The 13,255-nt window shown below is 39.5% G+C and overlaps 2 protein-coding genes across 2 annotated transcripts; both read left to right on the top strand.

Annotated features, from left to right (window-relative positions):
- The first annotated feature begins 396 nt into the window (after positions 1–396).
- LOC133744904 (NDR1/HIN1-like protein 13) lies at positions 397–1,702 on the top strand. Its single transcript, XM_062172932.1, has one exon. The coding sequence runs from the start codon at positions 737–739 to the stop codon at positions 1,466–1,468; it is 732 nt and encodes a 243-aa protein (XP_062028916.1). The 5' UTR covers positions 397–736; the 3' UTR covers positions 1,469–1,702.
- Positions 1,703–11,067: 9,365 nt separating this feature from the next.
- Positions 11,068–12,142, top strand: LOC133726159 (NDR1/HIN1-like protein 13). Its single transcript, XM_062153644.1, has one exon. It carries the CDS (start codon positions 11,250–11,252, stop codon positions 11,997–11,999), a length of 750 nt encoding a protein of 249 aa, XP_062009628.1. The 5' UTR covers positions 11,068–11,249; the 3' UTR covers positions 12,000–12,142.
- The last annotated feature ends 1,113 nt before the right edge of the window (positions 12,143–13,255 follow it).

Raw genomic sequence — 13,255 nt, forward strand, 5'->3', positions numbered from 1 at the left:
TACTCATTAAAATGCATGTATTTAGTTGAGACTCCCGTTATTATCTCAAGATATTCACTTAATTCTTATTGTAATTTGGGATTTAATCTCTTTGTTTTATCCGTCCCCCACCTAAATGTATTCTGCAGATTATTTATGATAAAGACTTAAGGTCGGATTTGGCCCCTTCTCTAAAAAAAAATGCGCAGTGAATATAGTCTTTTTTGATGATTGGATCCATGAACCACCTGTATGATGTTGAACCACCTAAAATATAGAAAATTGAGGCAAATAAGGATAAACCACAAAACCCAGTTTGGAAATAAGAATATGTGCCACACATACGTATCGGAATCCTATTTTCTTGGCCTAATGTAACAAAACTTTCTGCTAGTCTTAATGTGCTATAGCCATTACCAATATCTGTAGATTTCACATCTAGATTTCTGCTGAGGATTTCACGTCTTGTAAAAGAAGAAGAAGAAGAAGAAGAAGAAGAAGAAGAAGAAGAAAGAAAAGCATTTACAGAGTTCGAATTTCTCATCCTTTACAACTTGTAACGAAAGAAAAAGAAAAAGAAAAAAAAAAAGGCTTTCCCCTTTTTCTTCTATGCATGCACACCTTTTGATTTCAGAGAGGTTAAGTACTCATCCTTCTATTAATTTGAGGGTTGAGGCTTACTTATCAATCCACTTAGTTTCCTAGGTTATCGTCAGCGACGATAATCCAACGTCCTGGCCCTAACCTATCCTCATATATGATGGTCCAAGATCAGCAGTTCCCAGGTCCCCACGGGCGTAACGCTCCTCGGTACGCTCCAGCCGGAGCTCGCCGCTCAAGACATCCTTGCCTAAAATGCTATTGTTGGTGCTGTTGTGGCCTTTTTGTCCTCCTATTGCTATTCGCAGGCGTCGTTGCCGCGGCCTTTGCAATAATCAATCCCAGCTATCCCAAATACGTCATTTCTGACCTCACCTCCAATGCCTTCAACTTGACAGAGGATTTCGACCTCCACGCTCGCTTTGTGGTCACGGTCGTAGCCAACAACCCTAACAAATATATCAGCATTGTCTACGGGAAGGACAGCTCCGTAGACCTCTCTTTTAGAAACGAAACGTTTAGAAACGGATCGTCATCCTTTGTCAAGCTTTGTTCTGGGATGATGCCGGAGTTCAAGCAACCCACAACCAATATCACATCGATGAAAATTGACCTCAAAGGTGACTTAACCAAGGGTGACTTTACCACCGGTAAAAATAATTCCGTCGCCGCTACTAACTTCAATGACAAGGTGAAGAGCAACAGCATCCCTTTGGTCGTTGCAGTCAAGACACGCGTAAACGTGATCATTTTAGGCAACGAAATCAATCACCTGCAGGTTGGGATTGCAGCCAACTGCTCCATGGACGTTAATACTTTGTCTGCAGGCAAGGAAATAAAGATGTCAAACATCACATATTACTCGGTTGCTTTAAATTTTCATCCCTAACTGCATTGCAGGATCACGTACTTTAGTTCTTAATTACGTATACAAACATTTAATTTTTTTCCAAATGTAAACAAAAATATTGCGTCCCTAACATTATTATAGTAGTTTGATTTTCCGAAGAGCGTTATGGATTTATCTGATAAAAATAACTTCCTGTACAGATGAATGTATACAAATAATTTTTTTGGAAATCTGTTTGTACTTTCAGAATCACTAACCAACTAAGTATAGTCGCATCGATCCATCGAGGAATATCATGTTGATCCAAGAAAGAGAGGTTATCATTGGTATAAGCCTTCTTTAGAACTATTAATACTACCCCTTGGTTTTAACAGCCAAAGTTAGTGACAAAACTAATTAATAATCTTATAATTCTATCATGTTTTAAACTTCTCCTAATTAATTACGGAATATGGATCCTAATTAGTAAAGAAATATTGACAGATTACTCCAACACTCCCCTCAAGTTGGTGGATAGATGTCAATCATGCCCAACTTGTCAAGTGAGCTATTAAATATTCTCCCTGATCTTGAGACACTTCTGAGGTAGCCACAGCAGCTTTGCTTCCAAGATTCTTCCGAGACTTCTTGGCGAAAATTTTAGGTTATACAACGATTTCCTCAACCTACAAACCTTACCCACATTAGAAGGGTTGCACTAGTTTCACGGGCATAGCTAGGGGTGATCGAGGAGGGTCAATTGACCCCTATCGCTTTAGCTTTTAAGATCAGTTATTTGATATTTCTAGTTTTACATAACTTGTAAAGCCTTCGTTGACCTCTCTACTTCTTTTCAAATTTTGTGACTTTCCATTATTTTTTGTTTACTTTTTAGTAAACCATCCAAGTTCCAACAAATTAAGCAACAAACATATAAAAAAAACCATAAAACTATCATTTATTGTTTACCATGAAAATTCAATTCTTTTGTATGTAAGGTTAGTGAGCTATTTTGATCATGTTCTTTACCCTCCTTGATAGGATTTCTGGCTACGCCACTGACTGGCTTCCTGGCCGGCGGCATGTCCATGTGGACTTCTTCTTCTAGTTCTCCGTGTAGGAATGCATTCTTAACATCAAACTGTTGTAATAACCAGTCATAGATGGCCGCCAAAGACATAAATACTCTAATGGTATTAATGATCTCTTTGATGCATCAATCTTTCTTCTACTTCTTTGATTTCAAAGAAAACATCCTGAGAATTCTCTTCTAGACACCCATTCTTCTCCTGAAGAGAAGAATCACATACTTTTCCTTTAAAGTATGCTTCATCTTCATGAAAAGAAACATCCAAAGAAACTGGTGAATTATTCTTATCGTATTGAACATGAACAGTTGGAACTGGTAGGACTGATTCTTATGTGGATGATGTTGATGGAAGTGTTTTTGGAGGAATGATGGAATTTCCGTTAGCATCCATGATTGAACGAACTTTGAAATTCGGGTTAAGCCGATTGGTTGAATGGTGATTTTTGACTAGTCGAATTTAGGGGATTCAATCATTTTTTTTGTTTTTTTGGTTTTGGTTTTGGGATTTGTCTGATATTCGATATTTGTGTTTACAGCAGAATGTAATGAGATTTTCTAACTTCAGAATATGGGATATGTATTTTGAACGAACTTCGAAATACGGGATTCGGAATCAGGGATTCGAGATCCGGGATTCGAAATTCGGGAAGGAGAGTGGTGTCTTGTGAGTTAACATTAACCACGCTCTGATACCATGAAAAACTAATAATCTAATAATTTTGTAGTGTTTTATTCTTTTTTCTTTTCTTTTCTTTTTTTTGAATAAGAGGCTGCAGAGTTTTATTGAGAAATTAAGCAGCATGAGCTAGGTTATGCTAGAGTACATCAGTAATAGAGTTTGGCGGTACATGAAACCAGACCTCATGCTGGTTTCATTCAAAAGCAATAGCAGCTAATCTATGTGCCACATTGTTACAAGTACGAGAGGCATGCTTAATCTCTACACCTGGAAGTGCAGTCATAAAGACAGCAATGTCATCCAACACAGCTCTTTGCTCATCACAGTCGTGGTCCTCACGAGTGATCAATTGTACTGCTTCCAAACAGTCACTTTCTAAAGTGACATTCTGCAGATTTAGTGATCGAACTATATCAAGACCCTCCCTAATGGCTAAGAGCTCTGACTGTTTTGCCTAGGCTACATGGGGCATAGTACGGGCAAAAGATGCAATAAAGAGACCTTGCTCAACTCGAATGACACCGCATGTACCTCCTCTTTGCATGCCTAGAATGAAAGATCCATCCACATTCAACTTAACTTGGCCCTCAGTTGCCCGTTTCCAAGGCTGCTTAATACTTCTACTACCCGTGTTATTGTGCACATCACGAGCTTTGTGGAACTCTTCCAACCAAGCCATGGAGTATAGAAGAATATTAGGTGCTGTTTGAGCCACAACATACCAGAGTTTACTGTTTCGATTCTTCCACACAGACCATAAGACCATCATCAACTTTTCAAAGGTAGCAAGATTCAGATTCAGTGCACAATCCAATAGCCATTCTTTGAAGTTTATAGAAGGTAGCAAGGGTTGCTGGAGATTAAGAAGAGGGGAAGATAGGAGCTCAACTGAAATAAGGCATTTGCACAGTATATGAGATACATCTTCTAACCTCTGACTACAAAGGACGCCGCTGGTATCACCTGTGTATCCCTTTGTTGTTAGACAGGCTCTTGTTGGCAAGAGATTGTTTGCAGCTCGCCAATGCATATATGCACTTTACCAGGAACCTTTGCTCTCCATATAGTCTTCCACAACATACTAAAGGGATCTCCACTCGAAGTACTAGTCAGAACATTTTCGAGTACAGATTCACGGGCAATCCAATATGTTGTCTTCACCTTAAAATGACCTCTCTTTTTTGGACTCCAACACAATCTATCATGGATGGCATGTCGACTCAGCGGTGTAGCTAAGATACAACTAGCAATATCCGGGCTGAAAAGAGAATGCACAATCAAAGGGATCCATGTACGATGATGAGAATTGATTAAGTTTGCAACCATGTTACAATCCGTGTGGTCAAGTCGCTATAGCAGAGAACCATTTTGTAGCCATCTATCCGTCCAAATGTTCACACAGGTGCCATCCCCAATTCTCCACCTCACACTCGCTTGCAACACCGGTCTACCATTCATAATCCACGAGAAGGATGGAGCATCTCCCATTTCGGCCTCCCAAAAACTGCAATGGGAAAATAACGAGCTTTGTACAACTGTGCAATGAGAGAATCCGGATTTGTAACAATTCTCCAACCTTGTTTCGCAAGCATGGCAAGATTATAAGCATATAGATTCTTAAACCCCATGCCACCTTGTTTCGTAAGGCATAATCTCTCCCAACTACACCAATGAATCTTTTTTTTTTTCTCATTCGTATCACCCCAAAAGAAAGATGCACACAATTGATGCAACTCATCACACAAACCTTTAGGCAATAGATAACAATTCATAGTATATAACAGCATTGTTTGAGCCAATGGCTTGATAAGAGTGTCCTTACCCGTCGAGCTAAGGATTTTGGTTTTCCACCCAATAAGCTTCTTACTGAGTTTCTCCTTCAGGTATGCAAAAATGGCTAACTTGGATTGACCTACCCGAAGTGGGAGACCCAAGTATCGATTATGTTCCTCTACACATTGCACTTTCAAAATTCCGACAAATTAGCCTGAACAAGTGCAGGTACATTTCTGCTGAAAACCACACTGCTTTTCTGGAAATTGACTTTCTGTCCTGAAGCTTGCTCATAGAGATTTAGCAGTTGTCTAACTTGTAATCATTCAGTGGCAGTAGCAGCTTCAAACAAGAAACTATCATCAGCAAAATATAGATGGTGCAAAGTAGGGGTGAGCACATTTTCAAACCTTTAATAAGGCTTTGATTAACGGATTGAGTAATCAGAGATGATAGTCCCTCGGCACAAATAATGAAGAGGTAGGGTGATAAGGGATCACCCTGCCTAATGCCTCTTGTTGGAAGAATTTTCTGGGTCACCTCACCATTAACCAAAACTACATAACTAACTGACATGATACATTTCATGATCATGTCAATCCATGCTCCTGCATGCAAAACCCAATCTAACTAGCATAGCATACAAGAAACTCCATTCAAGCCTCTAATAGCCTTTGCTAATATCAAGTTTCAGAGAAAAAAAAACCCTCCTCCTGTGTTGTCAACTTGTGCATAAAGTGAGCTGCTTCTGTGGCCACTAAGGTGTTATCAGAGATTAGTCTTCCCAGGACATAAGCACTCTGCAAAGGTGAAATAATCTCTAGCAAGCATTTCTTTAACTATTTGCAACAACTTTTGAACAGATTCTGTAAAGAACATTACAGAGTGCTATAGGCCTATAGTGAGCTTCTTCAGTAGGGTTTTGAATTTTAGGAATCAAACACAGGTGCGTAAAATTTGAATCAGCCCAGGCTTCATCTTTCTCCAAAAATATTTTGATAGCAACACAAACATCTATACCCACAATATGCCAATATTTTTGAAAGAAGAACAGAGACATACCATCAGGTCCCAGGCTTTTTGTAGGGTGCATCTGAAACAATGCAGCTTTGATCTCATCCTCAGTTTATGGTTGAAGAAGGGCTTCATTCATTTCCGTAGTAACCTTTGGAGTAGTGGCCGAAATCACCTCATTAATGACCTCCGAATTGGCACCGCTGCTAGTGAATACATTCTTGTAGTAATTCAATAATAGCCTCTGTACAATGACGGGGTCGGTTTTTGCCACTCACCTTGATTATCCTTCAAGCCCTTAATAGCATTCCTAGTGCGTCTATTAGTGGCCTTTCTATGAAAGAAAGCTGAATTACGATCTCCATCTTTGAGCCACATAGCTCTACTACGTTGTCTCCAATATTTTTCTTGCTGAGCCAGAAGCTGGCTCAGTTTGACATGGAGGATTCTTTGTTCCTCATATTGTTCAAGAAAATATGGTGTTTTCATTATGTCATTGAGCTTTTCTTGCACCACACATGCAATTCAACCTTCTGCTTCTCAAACTCCACACTATGCTATTCAAATAACCTCTCACCAGTATATTGAATTTTCTATCCCAACTGTTGAAGAGCATTACCAGTGAGAGGACGCAACCAATTTTGCTTGATGATGTCCATACATTGATCATTTCCATGCAACATCTCTTCAAAACGAAAGCGTTTTTGTGCCCGTTTGGAGTTCTTTTTCTCTTCCCTCACCTCAACTAGAAGCGGACATAGGGATTCAAGGTAATAACCCTGCTGTATAGGAACCTCCTTCTCCATTGCTCACATTGGAAACCTCGATCCAACCTTTCCTTAATTAGTGAACTTATTTGACCAAGTGAATCTACTTCCCACAAAACGCATGTCTATCATACCACAATTGGCCATTGTTTGCGTGAACATCAACATAGGAGCAGCAGCTCTAGGCACACCCCCAGACTTGTCTGCATTGCTTAAAATCTCGTTGAAATCTTCCACCATAAGCCATGGTAGGTTACACCCCTCAGCAGCAAGGGTTTCAATTAGGTCCCAAGTTTGATGTCGTTCTGTTCTAGCTGCGACCCCATATATGCCTGTAAATCTCCATATTGCAGGTGCACCCACATGTTCAGAAATATCAGCATCAATGTGATTGGATGAGTATGTGCGTAGACTAATTAACATGTAAATCTGCATTCCAAAGTAAGGCAATACCATGTGACCCATCTTCCTGAGGAAAACATAAGTTACCCTGGAAACCTAATCTGCCTTGGAGACAATCAATGATGTCCTGTTGAGCAAGGGTCTCAACAAGAAAGATAAAACTCGGCCGCTTGGTTGGCACCAAATCAATGAGAGCGTGCTGCATTTCACGGTTAACCACACCTCTGCAATTCCACACCAGAATATTACCATGTACCATGACTGGAGAAGATGATTTAGGACGACACAATGGTACTTATTACGGCGGTGCACACCGGTTGGAGACGAATGATGTTGGTCACTACTGATGACGACGCTTAGGGTTTTTTGCTATAGGGAGGTTGTTTTATTCTTCTTCTTGTAGAGGTATATATAAAGATACATCATGCCTGCAAATCAACTAAATATAATAGGAAACAAAATTCTACTAAACTACAAAATATTAAGGACTAAATACTGTTTAGTATCCTGTGGTTTGAGCCCAACATCGAGTCAGTCTCTCGACTTTCAATTTCATCAAAAACACCCCTGCATTATCAAATCTCATCTAATAGGTCCTTCCGTCAATAATCCATCAATTGGAGCCGTTAACTCACTAACGAGGCATGCCATGTCAGATCATGTGGGTCTCACCTATCAAGCAAAATTTTAAAATTGCTCATGCCCTGCCTCTCTCCCAGCTCCAGAAGAACTCGGCTTTGGCTCGAAACTCTGCACTCTTCTCTTTGTCTCTGCATAATTTGGCTCGAAATTAGTAGTGTTGAAATCAGAAGCTAGTTTGATGAGAAAGAGAACAACTAACGATGTAGTAAATACTAATCAGAACATACATCTATTCTTACCCAATCTCTTACAGTCGTCTCAAGAATGTACCGCTTTGAAATTCATGATCTCTTCTTTGCTGGAAGTCTCTACTGAAAGACAAGAGATGGCACAGAGCTCGAGAAAAAGAAACAAAACCAAAAGAGGAAGTTTGTCATCAATTGGATATAAGAAACCACACATGAATGTTTAATTTGGTTAAACTGAAAGGACCACAACAACCCAATTCAATGTGCGGGTATACAGAAAGCCAACGAGTCAGTCATCTTAGAAACATAAATAGAAAGATTGGACCTTTTCTTCTTGGGAATGAAGAAGGTCTTCTCCAAATGTGCGGCCAGCAATCCTTTCTTCTTTATAATCTTGAACTCCATCAACATCTGAATTGCAACATCCCAAGATTTCAAAGAAGAAGAAGAAGCCCGTGTGTTGGAATCAAAGCCAGCAAGATCTGAAACCTCCGAGAGGAGATTCAACCCTGAAAATCAAACTCATAATCGCCCATTGTTTCCGTCACAAAATTCAACGCAGATCGATCCCTAAATTCCTTATGGGATTAGGGTTTTCTGGGTTGGGGAAATTGAAGCAGAGAGAGAGAGTGAAGTGGGAAGTTGGGTAGGGTTACTTTATACACGGCGAGCTGATCGCGGCCGTCGGTTCTCCAGCATCGTTTGGGAGGAACTTCTCCGGCAGCATGATGTAGCCGTCGACTTAACTTAGGAGATTGTGAGCTTTGAATATGGTGGTCATCAGAAACTTCCAAATGGTGAAGTTGGAGGAGTCGAGTCTTATGGGTATGAGACTAGAGATGGAGGCGTAGAGAACGTCTGGCGTCTTGGGATAGTCGGAGGTCGGAGACGGAGTGGCGGACATTGCAGAAGAGGTGGTGGTTCTCTCTTTGTGGCCTGGGCCTTAGCAGGGGCAAGCCGAGTTCTTCTGGAAATGGGAGAGAGGCACGGGCAATTTTAAAATTTTGCTTGATAGGTGGGCCCCACATGATCTGACATGGGGGCATGCCTCGTCAGCGAGTTAACGGCTCCAATTGACAGATTATTGACGGAATGACCTATTAGATGAGATTTGATAATGCAATGGTTTTTTTGATGAAATTGAAAGTCGATGGACTGAATCGATGTTAGGCTCAAACCACAGGATACTAAACAGTATCTAGCCCAAATATTAAATATTGATTATGGAATACGGAATATTAAATCTTAATTAATAAAAGAATATTGACAGTTCGTCAATAATACCAAACCCACTTAAGAGGCTCGACAAATATACCTTATGTAATCATTGTGATTGTGATCGATCAATAATACATGTCTTTCTCTGTAATCTACTATTCTAGCTCTTCCATCACCAATTTGGGTGGCCTATAGTTTTTTGAATATGTATAAGCTAACTTCTTCTACTGTTGTAAGTAGTCCAAACCTTTCAGGAAAATGAAAAACTGATCGTTTCAACGTAGGGTTCTAATATCTGATAATGCATATAATTTTTTTTTTTTTAGGAAAAATTGTCAACTCTTTATTCAAGACTTAGCGAAATTACAATCAGAAGAAAGTACATAAAGAATAAAGAATAAAATTTGGGGGAATGTTTTTCCAAACTAAAAAAGATCTAATAACATTAGCAATAGTATGACTTCCTCTATGGAGGCTCATCAGGTATAATTATGAGGGTAGAGTTTCGAGTGTAGAAAGAGGCTGATAGTAAAGTGATTATGCATGTTGAGAAAAAGAATTGTTTAAATTTGGCAAGGAGAAACACAAGGCTGCAAATTGTATAATCCAATAAAATATTGAAGAATATATATTGTGATTGTTGGATTGCTTCAATTCCAGACCTGAAATTTTAAAGACCCAAGGCGAATTACAAATATGAGCTCCATGTTATAACAAGGACATAATTTTTTTTTCTTTTAAAAAATCTAGAATTTTATCTAAACAGTGCAAAAAGAAAAAAAATGAAAAAGAAAGAGGAAAAAAAATAAAGAAGAGAAAACAAGAAGAAAGAAACCAGCTTCTCCTTCATTTCATTCATACATGTCTTCAGGGAAGCTAACTTTGTAGCTGATGCAATAGCACATTAAGGACATTCCTCTTTAGATGGTTTTTCGTGGACTAATTCAGTTCCGAGAAATGCGTCAAATGATTTATTGTTTGATATTGTAAATCACGGTTGTCATAGAGGTTTCCGTCTTTAATTATACTCTTTTCATATAAAAAAAAAAAGAAATTAAGTGGAATTTAGTATTGACCATATGGGGAACCCCAGATGTCAGTCGGTAAGCATTATACAACACCAATGGGCTACACTACCATTATGTTTTGGGCATTCACCACATTATATAAATATATTTAAAGCAATTTATCAGGCCTCTACATACATATAGGCACGAGGCAATGGTCTCATGGAAAAAGAAAAAAAAAATTGGAGGTGGTTGTATTTAGAGGGTTTAGGTTGCCATACCATAGCTTTGTCTCCTTGCTTTAGATATTTTGTCTCATTTCATAAAAAATGTTATTCTTGAATTTTTTTTGTGCTTTTTTTTTTTTTTTGTGCGAGAATATAATTATAACCGGTCATAACCAGGATTATTGGCAACCAGTTTTTTGCTTTTTCTTTTCAAAGTCCAAAAAGGTCTGTCCAAGACTTTTGGCTTTGTTAGCTTGTGCAAATTTTAAAATCATGTTTCATTATTCAGAGCTGTGTTGGAACAATTCAAGAAAAATGGGATTTGAAACGGCTTAGGCATATTTTGGCCGTGTTGTGTTCAGGTCAGGAGCAAATTAAAGGGATGCCAAACAGTTGGTTTTTCCGAATGCAGGGCTTATAGGCTTGTGTGATTAATACTAGATCGATGGATTGTACCGAAGATTCATTTCAATATATGGGAGCCTAATCTAGAGAGTCGAGCGAGTAAAACTCGGGTTGACGTACAATTACAATACCCCAAATGCATACATTGCCAGTGGTTTATAGCTAGCAAGTCCATGTTTGACGATACCCGCACATATGTAACAAATTAAGTCCTCAATAAATGGAAACTTAATCCATCATATATCCCCACATGCATCACAATACCCCCCGTGATCTCGAATTAAGCTGATCATCACCCACACCCAAGAGGAGGAAGAAAGGAGGAGTCTAAATCTCTTTCTTCTTCTTCACGTACGTTTAAACCTACAGACGTACGTACTCATATCGACTAATAAGTTAATAACATATCATAATTACCGATCCGTCATCATGCACCCAGGGCCTTACAACCCGCCACCAGGTGCCTACCCGCCTCCTGGACCCTATGGCCGTAACGTTCCTCGTTATGGCCATCCTGGAGCAGGCAGTCGTAGAGGTGGCTGCAGTTGCTTAAAGGTGTATTGTTGTTGCTGCTGCTGCTTGTTCATAACCCTAGTGCTGATTATCGGTGGCATCGTTCTTGCCTACTTTATAATCAAGCCTCACACACCCAAATTCAGCATCGATAAATTTGAAGTCAAATCCTTCAACATTAGCGACGATTTCAGCCTCAAGTCACACCTTGAGATCACTGCAAAAGCTGACAATCCCAACAAGTACATCGAAATCACATACGGAGAAGGAAAGGAGCCGAAGGACAACTCGGTCCAAGTCTCGTACTCAAATGTCACGCTTTGTTCCGGGACCATCCCAAATATCTTTCAACCCAAAAAGAACGTGACAATGATTAAAATCGATCTCAAAGGGGACTTGAAAAAAGAAGATTGGGCAGCAGGCTCCGGTGACTCACTTGCATCGAAGTTGAAGAACAACGACAAGATCCCTTTGCTTGTTGCAATAAAAGCACCAGTTAAGGTAAAGCTTGGAAGTTGGTGGGTAACGAAGGATGAGCCGTTGGTTGTTAGTATCAACGCCACCATGAACGTCAAGAATCTTGCTGAAGGCAAGAACCCAGAGATTTCAGACAAAAAATATTCTATAGGTCTTTTATTCGGCAAGATTTATACTAAGCTTTCCTAAAATATATACACAAACTAATACTGCAGCTGTTATATTTATGACATCAGTGGTAACTTTTTTTCCCGACGAACAGATGTACTACTTGTTTGTGCAATCATTATTCAAATTGAACATCAATGAAGGAAAGTTTCTGTTTTGGAATAGTTCAAGTTATCCAACTCTTATTGATCAGTACATATCATAATCCTACTCGTTTTTTATATCCTTTCTCAATTTACACCACCTCAACTGTCCCATGGCGGAAAAGAGAGGAGTGATTAGCATGTAATTAAGCTGTCCATATAAGTCTTAAATCAGGATGCCTCATAAAATGATATTAAATGGGGAGTGAAATATGCACTCCCCAAATTGTAATTTGCACTCTCACTTCTTAAATTTAATATATTATATGGCTTTATATGTTGTACTTCCTATTTTGCCCTTATACTCCATTCAGAATAAAACACCAAATTCTTCTCTCACCTGGATACACTAACCCCACTTGTCTTTTTCAAGTCTTCATCTTCATCTTCATCCCCCAGCTCCACGATTATTCCCAGAAAAGAAAGAACTTCCCACCTCAATCCTATCATTTGACCCTTAAACCCACATCCTAATTCCTCAGTGGCTTCGTCATGGTTGAGATAATCTTTAGAGGGCAGTCCTCCTCCTTTAAAGACAGAGGAAGACCCATTGGTGAAAAAGCTAAAATCAGTTTCCAAATTTCCACTTGAACCATCCTACTGTTAACTGTCAAGTCTTGCGAGAAGGGAGAGGTGCTTTCTACAGATGGGGCGGAGCGAGCTCCTGAGCCCAGCTCTGCTCGGTTGTCAACTTTGTGGGGAGCTCAAAAGGGGTCAGGGAAGTTAGGGACCTTGGAGGAAGGGAAAATGGGGACGTGGACAGAGAAGAGAGCCAATGCTATCAGCTTCTTCTACATCTGTGGTATGGAGTCTAAGAATCAGTAGCCATTACCAAACGAAATTCCCAAAAGACCGAGTCTTGGGGTTGAAGATACTGTTTATTAGCTTCTGGCCTGGTTTTGTGGGTTTTTTAAAGCTGGAGCGTTTGAGTTGGGGTTTTGATGATGCTTCTTCTTCTTCTACGAGGACCCATTGATGTCAGATCTGGATTTTCAATAAAGATGTTTGAAGAGGTTCACTGATCCATTTAACAAGTTCAGATTATTTGCCTCTCCCTTTAATTCAATAAATAAACTCGTAGTCTCTCATAAAAAAGAAAAGAGGCTCATGACATAGATTTGCATGAGATGAGGT

This window comes from Rosa rugosa, chromosome 1 (assembly GCF_958449725.1).
Source record: "Rosa rugosa chromosome 1, drRosRugo1.1, whole genome shotgun sequence".
NCBI classification, from domain to species: Eukaryota; Viridiplantae; Streptophyta; class Magnoliopsida; order Rosales; family Rosaceae; genus Rosa; species Rosa rugosa.